Raw genomic sequence first — 19,068 nt, forward strand, 5'->3', positions numbered from 1 at the left:
TACAGAAGACGTTACAGGTCTGTGAGAGCCAGAGATTTTCCTTGTTTGAGGTGACCAAATACTTATTTTCCACCCTAATTTACGAATAAATTCTTTACAAATCCTACCATGTGGATTCATGGATTTTTTTTTTCACATTCTGTCTCTCACAGTTGAAGTGTACCTCTGGTGCAAATTACTGACCTCTGTCATCATTTTAAGTGGGGGAACTTGCACAATCGGTGGCTGACTAAATACTTTTTTGCCCCACTGTAATGGATATAAGGACATTTTTTCAAAAAAAGGAGCCACATTCAGGTAAAAGTGTAAGATCAAATGATCCGTCAATCAAGAATAATGTTGGATCAGTGTTTCAATATTTATATCTTTTATTAGATGTACACGTAACCACGGTTATTTGCCTTTTGGTTGAAAGTACACTGAGAGAGGACTTTTTATTATTGATCTTAATAGTATTTTTTCATATTAATGTAATTTTTTCATCTAATTGAATACAATCTATTTGTGTATGATTGTCAGTCCAAAGAAGGAGACAGGAAAGTGGGGAACGTGAGGAGAAAGTACAAGGCCTGGAAGAACCAGGTAAGAAAACAAACAGGGAATAGTGACAGGCAAAACAGAAACTGTTAAACTGACAAAGAAAAAAAAAAACAACCTAATTTTACTCATACAATCTGGAAGTTCTGTTCTGCCTTGTTGAAACATTTTTTTAAACCTCTTTAACAACATTCCAACGTAACATTGTCATTGATTGGGGAGATTAAAATGAATATACAGCCAATAATAGGTAGGCCAACTTTTGGACCATCTAGTTGTCTGTATGACTGCTGCAGTACATGCACCACATTTGCGCACTCTCAGAAAATGCCAAACAGTGCCCTGGTGGAATGAGGAGCTGTACATTGTACGATAGGCAAAGTTGCCTCCATTTTTATAATTTTTTAATTAATATTTTGTACATTTGTACATTTCGAAGACTCTTCTATTTTTGGAGTGTATTTTTTTGTATCTTTATTTTAATATACTTACACATTAAAAGTGAATCTCTGTCCATAAAAAATGTACTCAGTCATGCACTTTTTACTCACTATGAGCATCATTCATTATCCACCCCCAGTAATTAAGATTAGGATATGTATGTTTTTTTATTCCAGGAAGGAACAGCTCTGATCCTAGAATTGTCACGGTCTGGAGGGCAGACCGTGGGGGATGTAGGAGAAAGGACCCAAAACGCAGACTTAATGGAATGAACAGTGGGTTTATTTACAGTGAGGTAATTGTACACCACACATTAAATCTCCAAAAGTGCTCCCTCGACTCCCGTGACGTGTCTTCTCCCAAGTGCTGGTATCCCGTGCTCTCTGCCCCTGTGCCTTCACACACCCCGTGTGTCTTGCAGTCCTGTGTTCCGCTGTCCTCCTGGGGAAAAACACAGACACAGCCGTTATGGCACCAACTCCGGCAGGCATACACTTTAACAACACTAGAAACACTGACATGGAGTCTAACTCAACGATCCTGCGCCGGAGGAAGCTCCATCGCTCTGTTAAGTAGCTCCCCCGACGATCCTGATCAGAAGCAGGTGTGTGGTAAGCTAGGCGTGACCAGCAGCTGGCAGGGCCACACCCATCAGGCCTGCAGGTGGCTGTCCTTCATCCTCCAGCCTCACACACACACACACACCAGCATGGAACACAAGAGCACAGTGCAGCAAACATACATCCAATACACTAATAACAATAAAGGTCCACACTGTTCACGAACCCCGAGTCCCCGGCACCGGGTCCGTGACAAGAATTGCCCCTTGTTTCATTCTATAATACTGGACTTATTTTTCTACGAAGGTTTGAACTTTGAGAGTGTTTAAACAAGAGAGAAAAATGTGAAAATGTTCATGCCTGTCTGAGAAAAGCGTATAAAGTGTGTAGTGAGGGGTTTTACAGCCTTAAAACATTATAATTATTCAAAGTAATTGTAAAAAATAACGACTTTTAATGGCTTCTTCGTGGATTCATTGTTCACTCCAAAGATGTGGGAAGAAAACTGCAGATTTCAGTCCATCTTCTTGTAGTGTCCTTCCATGTAATGTCAAAGCCAGAAGAAGTCAAGTCAGTCAGTTAAACAAGTTAAAATCCTCCTCCATCAAGAATTAATAGTTTATTGTCACATACACTGGAAAACAGTGGTTACGCTCAGCAATGAAATTCTTACATGCTAGTTCACTTCAAATGGGAAAATATATATAACTAAATATAAATAACTGAACTAAATGAAAATAAAAATAATTCTACACATAGAAAAAGAAAAAAAATAAGGAAGTACATGCAAGATGAGTGAGCTGGGTCTAGCCCACACTGCTGAGGCATTTGGCTGCATTTGGTTGTAGTTCTCATCTTTTCCCCCTCCAGTGTTCAGTTGCTGTCCCCACCTTCAGTCCAAATCTGTTCTGATTTGAGCCAAGACCCAGTTGGGTCCAAGTCTGCAAAAAATAGGCTTATTCAAACTAAAAGCATATTTTGGGGTGTCTGTGGAAGTAGGTCATCTCCTAATTGGAAGACTTATGGTTCGATCCCAGGCTGCTACATTTCATTACATGAACTATTTGCTTAACACAGAAAATAAGGACACATTAAACAGTAGGTTTACAATGCCTTCACACAGTAAAAAAATAAATAAATTGGCTAAACAGAATAAAACAAAACTGAATGAAGCAAAACAAAATAACACTTAAAACCTCTTTATTTACACAGGCCTACAATGATGAAGTCTTATTTTGAATTTACACACAGATGTAATTGATCAGGTGAGCAGGTAGCTTGTTCCAAAGAAGAGGACCCCAGTACCTAAAAGCACCTTAAGCATACTCAGATCTGATTCTGGAAACAGTTAAATGATCTGAACCTGGTGACCTAAGAGGTCTGACTGGGTTAGAGATATACTGGATGCCCAAACCACTGAGAGCTTGTGAAGTAATAGAATAATTAAGTAATCGCATTAACCTTATTCATGGCATTATCAAAATTGAGATCCCTATCCAAAATTATGCCAAGGTTCCACAACAAATTTGGATCCAGAAAAACCTGAATTTTCTGTTGTTTTTATGCAGCACATTCAGTGTAAAATAGCCTTCAGACTGTGGATGTGGTTCTTAGAGTATTTAAAAGTAGAATGAAAGGCAGAGCCTTCAGTTTTCAGGCCCCTCTTCTATGGAACCAGCTTCCAGTTTGGATTCAGGAGACAGATGCTATCTCTACTTTTAAGATTAGGCTTCAAACTTTCCTTTTTGTAAAGCATATAGTTAGGGCTGGATCTGAGGCCTCAGACTGCAATAGGTCTAGGTTGCTGGGGAATTCCCATTATGCACATAGTGTTTCCTCTTCAGTCACCTTTTTTATTTACTGTGTGTTAATACACAACTCTGCATTTAATTTTTAGTTATTAGTAATTTCTGACTCTCTTCATAGCATTTATCGCCTCCCTTCACCCCCAACCAGTTCAGGCAGATGGTCGCCCCTCCCTGAGCCTGGTTCGGCTGGAGGTTTCTGAATGTTAAAAGGTAGTTTTTCCTTCCCACTGTCACCAGAATGATTGCTTACCAGAGTGGAGAGAGCCGTTTATCATATTTAGAAAATGATTTAATTTCATCACACTCATTTACTGAAGGAAATTCAGTTAGCATGGTTTTGGAGGGATAAAATACTTCATCAGTGGATGAAAAAAAAAGAATTTGACTGGTTATTGTTGATCACTTGGGAGACATAGGATTTTCTGGTTAATTTAATTATTCTAGCAGTATAGCGCATTTTTCATAGATTTCTAAATTAATTAATTTGTAGTTTATTTTCTCTCAACTCTCCTGCAGTGTTTTTTGCCATCTTTCACTATTTTTCCAGGGTGCTTTTGGTGGACCATATATATCAATAGTTTTTACAGGAGCAATAATCTCAATAACATGAGCAATTGTATTAGAGAAGTTGTCCATCATTTCATCACAGGATAACAGGAATGGTAATGTACACTTTGAAAATTCCCTGATGAATGTATCAGCTGTGCTGACATGCCGCTTATTGATGAATTAATTTGTGTTTTTGTTTTGACAGATGAACAATTGCAGGGAGTGACAGAAGTATTGGTGGGTTGACACAGGGTGGGTTTTTCCAGGGAGTCCAGCAGCAGTTCATTCTCCCATCTTTGGTGAAAGATGGAAATCCAACTTTCCAGCGTGGCTATTTTCTGGCTGAGCTGAAAAAGATCCAGAGCTAGTCGATTGTAGCGGGTCTCTTTAGTGTAATCCTTCTGAAACCATTTATGGGTAGGTAGCAACCAAAGGAGAAATCCATAGAGCAGAAGGACACCAACAGGTGTTCTGTTGGTGTTGGGCTGGTTGTCAGAATTCAATTGTTCAAACAAAAGTAGGTAGAAACAAATAGTTTTATAGTATAAACAAAGTTTCAAGCTCACAGCAGATGACCAGTTGGTAGTGTCGTGCAGCAATAACCTAAAGTAATGGGAGAAACGTGTCAAGCCAGCCAAAACTGAAATATGATGAACATGTATTTTAGTAATGATGACTGCAAATGATGTAGAGGTACATCAAAATTTATATTTGTCTGCACAGATCCACAAAAAAAAAGTAGAAGCTTACACACAGAAGCTTAGTTGACAGAAGAATATCCAACCGATTTACACAGACAACAGTAAGACATCATTTCTTTCCTGCAGCTTTCCTGTCACTCTTTCTCACTTAGGCACAGGAGGATGCTAATGCTACCAACACTTTTTCCAAACTCACAGTCTTAGAGAGCACAACAGTGAACGGATTTGATTTAAATCCCTATCGTGGACAATGATTCACAGACGTAGAGCTATCTAAACCAGAAGTTCCAATATGAGACACAACCAATCATGGCAGTCCGCCCCTCCATGAGCCTGGTTCTGCCGGAGATGCCTTCTTGTTAAAAGGGAGTTTTTCCTTCCCACTTTTGCAAAAGTGCTTACTCATGTGAATGTAATATTTTTACATGGAATATTAAATATCTATTTAATATTATATCAATTTATTTTAGTTAGTACTTAAACTGAATTGAATTTAATATATCACAAGGATGGACTGAGGTCTGATTCAGCAAATCCAGATTTATATAACTATTTTGTTTTGCTGAATCAGATCTAACCTCTGAAAGCAAACAAATATTCAAACGCTTCTGATCAGTTCAGTCTCTTTTTTTTGTAACTACTCAGCAGTCAGAAAATCATTTAAAACCAAGATCTAAACTACAAACATACCAACATAGCAATTCTAAAAATAATAGTTTCTTGAGAAAAGAATGTATTTCTATTGGCACACAACAGCAGCAGCATTATTTTAGAAAAAAAATTACTAAGGTCAGTATGATTAATCCTTCCAGATTAAAAAAAATGTTATTGAGCCATAGCACAAGCCACTGCTGTGATATATAAGATAAGATAAGATAGAACGTTATTAATCCCTCGGGTGGGTTCCTCTGGGAAATTCGATTTCCAAAAAAGCACAGCACCGACAGAAGTTACAGAGTTACAGAATATTATATATATATACACACACACACACACACACACACACACACACACATATATATAATACAGAGACAATAAAAATAAAATATACGAAGGGGATAAATAGAATAAATAGGAATAAAAAATAAAAATACAAGTGAATTGCACATTTCAAGTATTGAGGTCTATTGCACTGTTGACTATTTACAAAAGTATTGCACAAAAGGTATTGCACAGTGAGGTGAAGAGGCACTACAACTTAGTGTAGTGTATTGTTGTGCACTGTGTATTGTTGTGTGACCACGTTTTCTGCATCTAGAAGACCTAGATTAGTTATTTTTCAGTATGTATTGTAAATAATGTAACTTTATTTATTTATTTATTTTAAATGAGCCCCCAGTGCAACACGAAGAGGGCACCGCAGGCCACAACCCTAAAGGAAGCAGGCCAGCAACCATGCCCAGGTTGGACCCAGTAAGCACCATGTCCAGCAATAAAAACCTGCAACATTTGTCTCTCCAGACTCCCTTAAGGCAGTGTCAGAGAGGAGCATGTTCAGTGAGAGACTGAGATTACCCAAATCTACTGAGCGGCAACTCCATCTAATTCACAGTACACAGTGCAATAGTTACATGCGTTTTATTTACAGTGAAAATAAGAAAATAAAATGTCAATCTATATTAATTGACATATATATATCTTTGTAATTTTCTGGATATTTATAATTGAGCTATTTGTATACATTAGAGCTATTTCTCATAACTTTGTAATATATTGTATTATTTAATTTAATGCAGTCTAATTTTCTTGAAGACACTGTAACCACATAATGTCCTTAGGGATTAATTGTTTTTGAGGAAGCAGATATTTTCTCCAATGTGTTTCTCCAATCAGAACAGGCAATCAGCTTAATTTATTAATCCCTAAGGAAAGACAATAAGAACAGTAACAGACTGAATATTTGACTCTAAACTGTACTATTAAAGTAGTCTGTAAGTTCATTTGTAAAGTTTGTCTTTTTTTCCCAGTTCACAAGGACAGTTTTCTTAGCGATGCAAAAGACAGTAAGGACTATATATATGATGTATTTTATTCCATATCTAATTCACTTATGTTACCTATGACACACACCTTGGGAGGGTGGGATACAGCAACTAACCCGTGTGAATAGGTCTTCACATATAAACCTCTGAACATGTATACAAGACCACATAGCAAGCACATAGTTCTCAATAGAGTTGGCTGTGCAGTGGATCTGTAATCCTTTGTCCTTGATAATGTAAACAAAACTGCTAATCTTATTAAGGTGGAAGGAATCATTGGGAATTTTTATTTTATTAGTCCTTTATTTATCTAAGTAAAAAAATCTCATTGAGATTGAAAATCTCATTTTTCAAGAGAGAGGGATATGTTAAAATTTTGAAAGAAACCTAAAGCAGTCAGTAGCAAAACTGGGTCCTGGTCATTGGTTTTTTTCTAACACAACAACGACTGAAAACGTACGTCGCTCCTACTGAAGAACTACATCCAGAAGACCAAAGCGAATGTTTCTGTCTGCCTGCACAAAGCTGCTACTTGAATCCCATTAAAAGTCTGAACCAAGGTCCGCTATGTAAGAACATCAAATGTGGAGGAGCTTGAGAAATTCAAAGCAGAACAGCCTGGGATTGCTCAGGAGACATGTGTGAGACTTGGTGAAAACTGCAAATGACTGCACGGTGTTAGCAGTCAGAAAGGACGTAGCTATGAACATAAGGGAGGCTAATAATTTTGACCCTGGTAGTTTCTCGCTTTCATGAAAAGTAAAATATGCGAGCATCCAAAATAAAACTAGGGTGTTTGCAAAAGCATGTTTAAAATTTCTTGCTCAGTTTAGCTTGGGAAATTTTCAAAAGCTATTTGTCCATCATCCACCTCCTAAGATAAAATGATAGGGCAGATGGCCAAACTTAGAGAAACCTAAAGAAATGAGACATGGAATGGAATTGTACTAGGTTTTAATTTAACCATTTACCTTTAAAACTGACTGCACATGTGCTTTCCACAACCAAATGCTTACCTCTTCAGCTAGTGCCTTTTAAACACAGTCAATGGGCGTTAGTTTCTCGTTTTCATGAGATCTATTTATTTCCTCCTTGGTTTTCCAGGTTCCTTGTCTGTGGTGAAAATAGGAATATAAAATTATGATGCACCTACAAAATGACTTTGACCCTGCCCTGTGAGTCACTGCACTGTGGGCAATACCTTGATTTCTTACTGCAGAGCCAGCAGATGAGTCCCACTGTAATACCAACTAGGACGAGCCCTGCCACAACACCCCCTATGAGCTTTGCTTGGTCCCGATCTTCTCGAGATCCTGTAAACACAGCACCAAACAGCTTCAGCTTAAAATTATCATATGCCCACACATACGCTCACATGCACACACAAACAAGTTGAGCTGTGATAAAACTACATAATGTGTCTTCTTTAGCATATTCACAATGATTCTTGAACTACAGAGATCCTCTTTGCTCAAGCAATGCAATTTTATCAGATAGGTCTACTGTTTTATGCAATGCTTATAATTCTGAGATTTGTTCACATTTACTTTAGTGACATGAAACAATCTGTTTAGATTGCAAGACGGCAATAATGGCAGTCCACAGTGGAATGTTGCATTTCATAACACCAAAGCACTAAAGCCTAAAGATGCATTATATATTAAGGGAATAATGAATAGAAAAGAATAGGCATCTTATAATATAACCAGCAACACAGTGCAGTAGTTAGCACTGCAGCAGTTAGCACCGTTGCCTCATAGCATGTAGGCCCTGAATTCAAATCCTTCTGCCATAGCCAAAAGTGATGGGATAGTTAATTTGCTATTATAAACTGGCCATAGGCATGAATGGTTGTCTCTCTTTCTGTGATTGACTGGACACCTGTTTACCATTTGCCCTATAATACATGTGACAAGGACCCCCTTGACCCTAAATTGGATGATTAAGCCTGGGCATGGGAACCATGCCCAGGCTTAATCACAGAACCCACATTGAGCAGTTAAACTTGCAATTATGTATAATTTCTTATGTATTTCAAGAAAGTCAAATTAGGTAATAGCACAGAAAATCAAAATCACTTACCTCTTCCTTTATTTTCCTCCTTAAAAACTGAAATGAAAAATGAATATATCAGAACTAAATAAAGAAAAGAAATTAAATAAAACAGACCAACACCATTTGTCTAAACACTCTTCTTAAAGCCAAACAAAATTCTGCACTGATGTAAACGGAGACGGGGCTGGCCAAATGTAGTCTCAGAATAGGAAATCAAAGATTTTTCCACTAATTGTAAGTGCAAGTTTTATATAAACACATTCTGTAGTAGTTTAAATCAGCAAATAACTACTACGGTTGATAACAGATCTAAATAACTTGTAGAAATTTACATTTAAATAAAGGAATTGACCATACTCTCAAAGAAAGGAAAACATTAAAGTTTCACATTGAAGGACATGGGTGGTGCAAATAAAAATACAACTTTAAATATTTAATGCATAAGATAGATAACAAAACTGTAGAATGTTTTGCAGCTGTATTAATATTTTCCAATCAATCATATTTGCTTTTGATTGTTAATCGAATATTTTCTTGAATATATCTGTTGACTTTTCAGGTCTTTTATTTCTTGTATATAGATATAGCTTCATAACAAACAATATGGTAAATGGTAAATGGCCTGTATTTGTATAGCGCTTTTTTCTAGTCCCTAAGGACCCCAAAGCGCTTTACACAACCTGTCATCCACCCATTCACACACACATTCACACACTGGTGATGGCAAGCTACAATGTAGCCACAGCCACCCTGGGGCGCACTGACAGAGGCGAGGCTGCCGGACACTGGCGCCACCGGGCCCTCTGACCACCACCAGTAGGCAACGGGTGAAGTGTCTTGCCCAAGGACACAACGACCGAGACTGTCCAAGCCGGGGCTCGAACCGGCAACCTTCCGATTACAAGGCGAACTCCCAACTCTTGAGCCACGATCGCCCCATTAAATCTGATGTCTTGTATTCATTACAAAGGTATAGATTGAAATACACTACTTTTGATTAAGAAACACATCACACATCAGTAAGAGATCAGGACCAGCTTGAATTTTAGCTGGTATTGGATTATAAATGCTGCCTAATTAGGCTAGTACAGACTGATAGATTCTCTTCAAGCAGCATTACAGTACTGGAATTTAAAAGATATTGAGAAGATGTCTGTTCAAACCTGTTTGACTTTAGTTATCCACTGCACAGAATTATCACACCTCTCTCACTCCTCACGTCTGTATAAAATAAAGCCAACCAACTAAGTAGTTCACAGCATTAACTTACCAGAGGAAACACTGATTGTCTCGGCATGTTGTCCCAGGCGGTTACTGACGTTGCAAGTGATAGTCAAGTTCTCCTTGGGGACTATGGTGATTTTATGAATCACTTTGCCATTGATGTAGGAGCTCTCCTCCTGAAGGCACACACACAACACATTGTATTGGCTTAACTATTCTACAGGATATTTTCTATGTTCTTTGTCAGTTACATAATGGTGTCATGATGTTAGTTCTCTTCCTTTCAATATATAATATCTCAAAATGTCCTAGGATCCTCATGTCCTTATGCTACACACTGGAAGAAGCACCCAAGGAAACGGGAAAAGCTGGCTAGTACACTCGCCAGAATCAGGGCTCATCTCTGTGCTTCTTATGGAACTAGACCAGATGAGTACACTATTAGATGGATTCTGCCTGTTGCCCCTAGAGATCCCACGCCATTGGATCAGCTGGTCCACACTACGATTTAATAGTGTGTCACTTTTGTGTCGCGTTTTCCTAAGCAGCTTCGGTCCTCTGGACATAGCATGTATCCCACAAATCTTCGCACCCTTGCTCATACTTTAACGTCTGCACCCTTCCCGGCTCTATTAAATGCTAGCTCACCAGCAAACAAGATGTTTGTATTAAATGACTTAAAGTCACAGCAGCTGGATTTTCCATTTTTGACAGAAACTTGGCTTCTACGTGACAAGTCTGTTGCTTTTTCTTCCTCCAGCTCATTCTTCAGCCTCCCTCAGACCTAGTGGTGCTGGTTTAGCTATAGTGTTCAACACCCATTTCCGTTGCCATAAAGCAGTGCAGGATTATTCATTCTCAAGTTTCGAAATCCAGCTTTTTGAGCTACACCTGAATAGTCCTGCGCCTTTGCACAATTATAAGCACTTTATCCAAGAGTTTTCAGATTTTATGACCAGAACTTTTCTTAAGTTTGATCAGCACCTAAAAGACGAGCACCTAATGGTTTAATAGTGTGTCAATTTTGTGTCGCATTTCTTGATCCTGGGATAATTAACTTAAGCTGTGAAAGCATCAAGGATTTTCTGATATTTTAAATTAATTTTTAAGTGTACTAAAAATATTTTTGATATTACTGGTCTTTATATCCAGAGATTAATTAACACTGGCCTTGTTACAGGTTGTTCCCTATCATGTTTTAAAGACGCTATAGGTGAGCCCCTTTTTAAAAAAAACACAGTCTGGGCCCAACTGTTCTGGCTAACTACAGGCCAATTTCAAAGCACCCCTTTCTTTCAAATGTTTTAGAGAAATTGGTCTACTCACAGTTGCAGGCTTAATGGGATCTCTGAAATTTTTCAATCTGGTTTTAGATTACTACACGGCACTGAGACAGCACTTTTAGGGGTTTTTAATGATATTCTATTAACTGTGGGTTCTGGCAGACCTGCTGCCCTCTTGTGGTTGGACCTGGCAGCAGCCTTTGACACAGTTGACCATGATATCCTCCTTAAAGGATCTGTTCTTCAGTTGTTTCAGTCATACTTATTTGGAAGGACCTTTTATATGAACATGGCTCAAAAATAGCCCCTCTTAATTATGGGTGAATTAAGGGTCAATTTTGGGTCCAGCCTTGTTTGACCCGGTATGTTGTCACTGGGGTCTATTTTTTCATAGTATAACCTTTTATTTTACTGTTTTGCAGATGACTTGAAGAGACTAATTGCCTTAAAGACGCTAAACAGTGGATGTCCTTAAATCTTTTAAAACTAAATGAAAACCAAACAGAAATGGTTATTTTTGGCATCTCTGTTAGTAAATATCGACAGTACTCTGGGCCCTTTATCTGCTCATTGTAAGACAAATGTTAAAAACCTTGATGTGTACTTTCATGGTTCCTTTAAACTGTGTAGGCAGTTGAGTTCAGTAGTCACTAGTCAAGTAGCTTTACCCATCTCAGACAGCTAGCCAAGGTAAAGCCATACCTTCCAACTAATGTCTCTGAACGTGTTTCGACTACATGTTATCCACTTCAAGGTCTAAACTTAAATCTTGTAGCAACAGAGACTTCTCTGTGGCAGGTCCCAGACTCACAAACACTGGAAAATTTTAAATCTCTACTGAAGACACATTTTTTTGGACTGGCTTCTAGAACATGTTACTTGAACAATTTTTTGTTTGCTTTAATAGCCTCGAGTCATTGTTGTTCTTAGTTGTTTTTATTATCTTATTGTATTTTTCTTTCGATCTTATATTTTTATTGTATCATTGTCATGCATGTGCCTTATTTAGTTCCTTTTTAGTTTGTAAAGCACTTTGTGCAGCACAAGCTGTTGTAAATAAATCTGACAGTAAACCCATCGAGCAAAATCATTCTGGTAGGAGTTCATACAAGCTACTTTTCTATTCCTTTTATCTTACAGCTGCATAAACTGGAGCAGCCAGGGATCGACCCACCCTTTGATACTCTCTCCATTGTCTAACTGGACATGTGCTTAAGGTACTAAAACACGATGACAACACTTACCTTTATTGGGTTATTGACGCTCCACTGGAACTGGGGTTTTGGTACTCCTTCAGCTTCACAGGTTAGGACTGTGTCTTTGCCATCAGCAGCACGATATTTAGTAAGGTTGGTGATCCGAGGCTTTCCTGATACAAACACATTATTTTTCTTTTTTACATTATTATCTTTGGCATCAGACCATGCAACATAATTGAATTTACAAAATATTACAACATATAGTTTTTTTTTTCAGACAACCAAACTAAACATTGTTGAGTTGTTATGCCCTTGTAAATCTTACAGTGAAGGTGCATCGGGTATAAAGTTCAAGAGAATTTATGAAAGAAGCCTCAAAGCTATAAGTTCAGTGACAATAACATCAACAGTAGACTGGGATCGAACCACCAACCCTCCATTTAGTAGGTGACCTGCTCTAATACCTGAGCTACAGCGACCCCAGTATTGTGTATTAAAATATGAAGCCAAGTGGTCCTGCCAAGTATCAATGTGTGTGAAGACTGCATTCTTCCTCACCTTCTATGACTAGTTGAAAGCTCTGACGTCGTGTCAGACCAGTCAGTGAAACTTCACAGATGTAGTCTCCAGCATCGGCAAAGGTCAAATTACTAAACTCTGGTCTCTTCACCATCTTTCCATTCTGCAAAGCAGCATCACATACAGTCAATGTTTTAATAATCTGGACCTTTAACTCTAATGTAAGTGAAACAGCAAAATATACATTTGCTTATCACCAAATTTGGTTAAGTTTTACTTATTCAGCTGCCTTTGCATGTGGCCCTACCAAGGACAGGTAATAGATATGTAAATCAGATGATATCAAATAGTTCTCTACTCTTTAGTCACTGCTCTTGTTCAAGGTCACAGGAATGTTAGCTTAAGTGGAAATTCAATATCATGAAGCTAACATGGAGTTTATACAGCCATATTACACAAAGACGCAGTTAGAAAATGTCTTCTTTTCTTGCAAACAATTTCATTTACTTTAATATTTTAAATGCCTCTTTTCTGAAAAACAATGTATTCACACAGTCCTTACCTTTTTCCATAACTCTTTAGCATCACCTGAGGTACTCTTCTCTATCTTCACAGACAGGGTTTCCCCAACGTTCTTCACAACCTCTCCAGTGGGACTCAGACTTAGGTCCAGGTCTGGCAACACATACAACAGAAAAAAAAGAGTCAAGTAAGTTCAATTCTGTTAATTTTTAAAAATGTATTTCTTTACTGTTTATTTATTGTTTTATCACGGTATAGCACTTGTTGTTCTTTAGTGTGATAGCACAGTGTTTCATTCATTTTGGCCGTTTTAGGCCAAAGGAAAAAACTGCCATTGATTCAGTCTGTTGGCTCTCACTGCGGTAAAGTGTCATTTTCTGTTCCTGTTACCTGTTTTCTGAAAACTTATAGATGACGTCTATTTCACAGTGTAATCATCCTGTGCTATCCAAAGCACACTCTCTATTGATTCACCTTCTAATTATATTCATAGTATTCATTCACCGTGTCGCCATTTGCCAACTTTCTCTTAAGCATTCACATGATTGTTATCCTGCTGCACATTTTTGGCACTTAACTACTTCCACATACTTTGTGCTACAAAAAAAGTTCTGATACCAAAATGTTCAGCTTCCTCTGGTGAGGTGTGCTATTACTTTTTTTTGTAACTTTTAAACTTCTTATGATTTTTTTTTAAAAAATAAATCCTCTTCAAACCCACCCTACATTGAAACTTAACTACTTCAGCATACTTTGAGCTAGAGAAAAACGCAAAACTTTTAATGGGCCCCAAGACCTTTAACTTTTCAGGTATTACTCTGTGTTTTGATATCTTTTACGGTTTTCAAACAGTAACAGTTTAAGTTTATGAAGAATTAGATTTTTCATTGAATGTTCCCACTACTGCATGTTGACATTACCAACTGTAAAGACTGAGGCTGGAGAGTAGTCTGAAAAATTGTTGTCCTCTTTCATCCAGTGTCATCCTCACTGAGATAAGATTTATGGTTCTCTCTAAGAAATGTCACCGAAGCGCAGCCTCCCCCATCCACCTTGCCCATAGAGGACAATGTTAAAACAGCACCTAAACTTCAGCTGTGGCTGTTTTTACACCTTGTCCAGCAGACAAGCTACTATAGCCCAAACTGCTGAAAAACTTAATTCTGGTTCTAAACCAGTTAGGGTTATGTCCACCGCCTAAAGCACCAACAACGGGCACGTGAGCATCAGAAATGGACAATGGAGCAAAGGAAGAAGGTGGCCAGATCTGATGATTCATATTTTCTTTTGCATCACATGGATGGCTGGGTGTGTGGGGTAATAATAGGATAATAATAATGATACAATAATAACACTAGAATAACATATTCATACTCATTCAGTGTAATTAATCAGTGATGATTAAGTATGTCTGTAGATTAAGCTAATTTGTACCTCTGAATATTTTAAATTTATGGATATTATTTTAGCTGGAAACATATTTAAAAAAAACACAACCCAAAAGCATCAGTAAACAAAGTGCCTTGTTATAAACAGGAATTAAAAAATGTTCACTCCAGGTGGGAAACATTATATTTTGTTTGTTCTGCCACAGTCATTTGTCCTTGGTCCTTTGTTATGTTATAGTATGCTTTAGCTCTGGTTATGTCATAAGTACTCACAACTAACAACAATGTTCTGGGAGGCCTCCACTTTCTCGTTGTCAACCAGTGAGCATTTGTATTCACCCGTATCCTTTCTGTTGATGGCAGTTACAGTGTAGTTGTCCGAATTTTCAACCAGCACTTTCGTGCCCTGGTGAAGAGCAGGAGTTAAGAGAAATACCATTAAAAAAAACAGACAAAAAGACAATAATAACTAGAAGTACCACATTCACTCACGGGGCACTTCATTAGTTGGACCTTGACAGTATCAGGTTGGACCACAGAAAAGCCTTAATCATCATAAAGGAATGGCCATAGTGTGCAAAAATACTCAACTAGGCTGTGGCATTTGAAAGATGCTCAATTTGCTATTAAGGGGCCAAAAGTGTACCAAGACAATATCCCCCTATTATGCCAACACAACTAGCCTGAACAGTTGATACTGTTCTGTTTCAAGGTTTGTAGTGTTGCACTTTCAGAAATGCTCTTTTGCATTGCACATTGGTTACAATAAGTGGTTATTTGAGTTTCTGTTGCCTTCAATCAGCTTGAAGCATTCTGGCCATCCTCTAACCTGTGGTATCAACATAGAATCTTCACACAGACATTTGCTGCTATTTGTTGCTCACTGTATACTTTCTCTTTTTTAGACCATCCTCTGTAAATTCTAGAGATGGCTTTGTGGGAAAATTACAGTGCTGCTGAACTACTTAGACCAGCCTTTTTGGCACCATCAAACGGCACATTCAAGGACACTTTTTAACCATCTTTCTTCCCCATGTTGACGCTCAGTTTAAACATGAGCAAGTCGTCTTGATCATAACTACATGCTTAAATACATTAGGTTGCTGCTGTAAAATTAGCTGATTAGTTATTAGTCTTAATAAGTAGCTGAACAGATGTGATAAAGTGGTCAGTGACTGCATATTAAGCATGCATTAAGTACAATATATGTCAACCAGTCAAGCTGGAGTTTACATTTATGTCTGTCAAGATTTTTATAACACCAGTAAAAACTCAACTAAATTTGAATTTATCAGGTGGGTAAATAATGTGGCATCATCAGTTATTACATGTGGTCAAAAAATGATCTAACCAAAACTCCACCTGAGATCATCACATTTTGGGAGGTCCTCTGACCACCAAAACCTGAAAATCTTGTGTTCTACGTGAACATAAGTGCCAAGTCTCTTTTGACCGTTTGGTGGATCAAGAAACATTTTTACTCATCTGCAAGATAAACAATGGGATCTGGCTCACCTTAATGTGAAAAAAGAAGGATCTAGGTGGAGGGTTGCCATCAGCAGTACACTTTAGTGTCACATTATCTCCTTCTATAATGGACGGCTGTGACATAATCTGGAGAGTAACCTGCTCCGATGGATCTGTAAATATGAAATATTATTCAAAGACACCTCCAACTGACGAATAGATAACTCTCAAACTGGCTCAACTCATTTAATTGGTATAAAATAAAATTATCATTATTATTATTATTATTATTATATGACTGATCAGTACTTTATCTACTGAGCGATAGGTATGAACTGAAAGCAATTCACAAATATAAAATTCTCCCATGATGTAGTCCCAGCAAGGACTTAATTATCCAACAACCCCCTTCCATCTAATCTAACATTCCAGTAACAGAAAAGACAGGAGAGGTGAGAAATGCAGTAATTAGGATTAATCTGTGGCTAAACTGAAAGTAAATTGAACATGGCAGCTATACACTGGTCAAAAGTTTTAGAAAACCCCATTTTTTCAATTTTTTTTAATTTTTATTATGCAGTTTAATGTCTCATTGCACGCTGAAATGAAAGCATAGTAAAACTAAACAAATTCAGTGGAAAAAGAAATCATGGAATCAATTTATAGACCAAAATATATTCTAACTTTGGAGTCATAAAAGTAGCCACCTTTGGCACATATAACAGCTGAACAGACCAGTGGCATTCTTTCTACAATAGAATCAAATATTCTTCAGAAAGTTCTTTCCATATCTGTTGCAGACATTCCCATAAATGTGTGGCACTTGTAGGTTGCTGTGCTTTCACCCTTCTGTCCAGTTCATCCCAAACTAGCTTGATGGGGTTTAAGTCTGTAGACTGTGCTGGTCACTCCATGTTTTCAAGCTTACCATCTGGTTTGTTTTCCTGAGGTAGTTCTGGCATAGCTTGGACTTACGTTTTGGGTCATTATCTTGCTGTAGGATGAACCGCTGACCAACTAGGTGCATACCAGAGGGTATTTCATGGCACTGCATAATGCTGTGGTAGCTGTTTTAGTTCAGGGTGCCTCTCACTCTGTACAAGTCACTGAACCTGGATCCAGGAAAACAGCCCCAGACCATCACACTTCCTTCTCCATGTTTGACAGTTTGACAGTCCTTTCACCTATTCGAAGGCGTACAAAGATCCTGCATGATGAACCGAAGATTTTAAATTTTGATTCATCGGTCCATAATACCTTCTTCCAGTCTTCAGTAGTCCAATGGTGGTGTTTCATGGCCCAGGCAAGTCTCTTTGTCTTATTCTGATGTCTTAGCAATGGCTTTCTTGCTGTAACTCGTCCAGTCAAACCCACAGGTCGAAGTCTTCTCTTCACAGTTGAAACTGAGACTTGCTTACTACGACCACTATTACATTATATTATACTATTATATAACTATTATTTTAAATAATAAATAATGTATTTTTTTATCCTCTGGCAGTTCTCTACTTACCTTTTTTACCATTTTAAGCTATTCATTGGACTTAATCGCCTTGCATTGTGATAAATAACTGGAAAGAATTGGTGTTCTAAAACTTTTGTCTGGTAGTGTATATAATAAAAAAAAATATATTAAGACTGAAAACATCCCTGAAATGCAAAGAATTTTACATTTCCTCTTGTCAGATTTTAAAATTCACAGTTTGGTTTGCTGCAGTGAGAGAGCCCCTGTTCCACACCTTTGAAGGGAATCTCTTAAAAAACATGGTGCATGAGTTGAAGCATGCAGTTTTACACACTACGGAATTTCTTCCAAAATTTTCATTGGATCTTATCTAACAGCAATGAAAGCATTTTAGCCATTTATTTCCTAAAAACCTTAAGCATACAAGTATTAAAATTACTTTGTGGCAATGTAGCTCTATATGAGAAGATGGAAAAAACAGATTTCATATAGTTGTAGTACAGTGATACAGACAGATGTCAGCACTGCCTTCCACTCACAGTGAATGGGAAAAGGTTCCAGCTCAGTCTCCTGATTAATCAGTGTGTGTGTGGCTTCACAGGCAAAGATTGCATCAGCATCCTCTTTGGTGGCTGCATATTGGAGGGTGGAGAGCATGGTGGATAGGCCTGTGTCAGGATCCAGCTTCAAGTGGTTAGTGATCACAACAGCTGGAAAGGCAAGATGACAACCACACCAGACACATGTACATACCCACACAGACAGACAGACAGACAGACAGACAGACAAACAGTCAAAGACACACAGATTTCGTCAGCTGTTACTATTCCAACATTGCTTTGATTTAGACAATGAAAGTCAAGGACTTTCCTATTAATCAGAATCAGAATATTTTATTAATCCCTATGGAAATTATGTAACATTTATGTAATAATTATAATGTATTACTGTGTTCCTTCTGACAAGTAAGCAATGAATTTTATCATATATCGTTTTAGCTATTCTCTTGAATAAATATGATGCCCTCTAGAGGGATATCTATGACAGCAACTTCCCCAGTGTAACTGGATAGTTTACAGGTGACCGTAAGGGAAGAAATGCATTACATTTTTGATCATCTTTCAAAAGTTGTCCATTTTTTCTCCACTTGATAGTGGCTGGAGGGTTTGCTTCTGCCACAACACATGTTCCAACCTAAAAATGAAAGAAAACAAAACATAAACAATTATACACCAACTTGCATTTTTGTCACACTTAAAGGTTTTAGATCATTAACATCCCACAGATATGTCATATGTCAAGTACAGCAATTTTAACAACTGCTGACATTTACTTGGACTCTCTGATTGACCTTTCTGACTTCTTAGG

At 37.8% G+C, this 19,068-nt stretch overlaps 1 protein-coding gene across 2 annotated transcripts in view; it reads right to left on the minus strand.

The window, feature by feature from the left end:
• Positions 1–1,186: 1,186 nt before the first annotated feature.
• The window catches only part of alcama (activated leukocyte cell adhesion molecule a), a 37,735-nt gene continuing 19,853 nt past the window's right edge, over positions 1,187–19,068 (minus strand). The window contains exons 5-17 of one of the 2 annotated variants that reach the window (XR_013969955.1): positions 18,807–18,894; positions 18,240–18,410; positions 16,284–16,408; positions 15,042–15,174; positions 13,421–13,533; positions 12,898–13,021; positions 12,385–12,509; positions 9,904–10,033; positions 8,661–8,687; positions 7,780–7,891; positions 7,595–7,691; positions 1,498–4,498; positions 1,188–1,419 (exon numbers count right to left, since the gene is read on the minus strand). Coding sequence is in view for 1 of the 2 variants with exons in the window: in XM_080867545.1 (XP_080723671.1) it covers positions 7,613–7,691; positions 7,780–7,891; positions 8,661–8,687; positions 9,904–10,033; positions 12,385–12,509; positions 12,898–13,021; positions 13,421–13,533; positions 15,042–15,174; positions 16,284–16,408; positions 18,240–18,410; positions 18,807–18,894 (1,227 nt within the window). In the remaining variant the exon portion in view is untranslated. Of the gene's footprint in view, positions 1,420–1,497; positions 4,499–7,594; positions 7,692–7,779; positions 7,892–8,660; positions 8,688–9,903; positions 10,034–12,384; positions 12,510–12,897; positions 13,022–13,420; positions 13,534–15,041; positions 15,175–16,283; positions 16,409–18,239; positions 18,411–18,806; positions 18,895–19,068 lie in introns of both variants that reach the window. The other variant, XM_080867545.1, reaches the window with a different exon arrangement.

The sequence above is a fragment of the Rhamphochromis sp. 'chilingali' genome (assembly GCF_963969265.1).
Source record: "Rhamphochromis sp. 'chilingali' genome assembly, chromosome: 19".
Classification (NCBI taxonomy): domain Eukaryota; kingdom Metazoa; phylum Chordata; class Actinopteri; order Cichliformes; family Cichlidae; genus Rhamphochromis; species Rhamphochromis sp. 'chilingali'.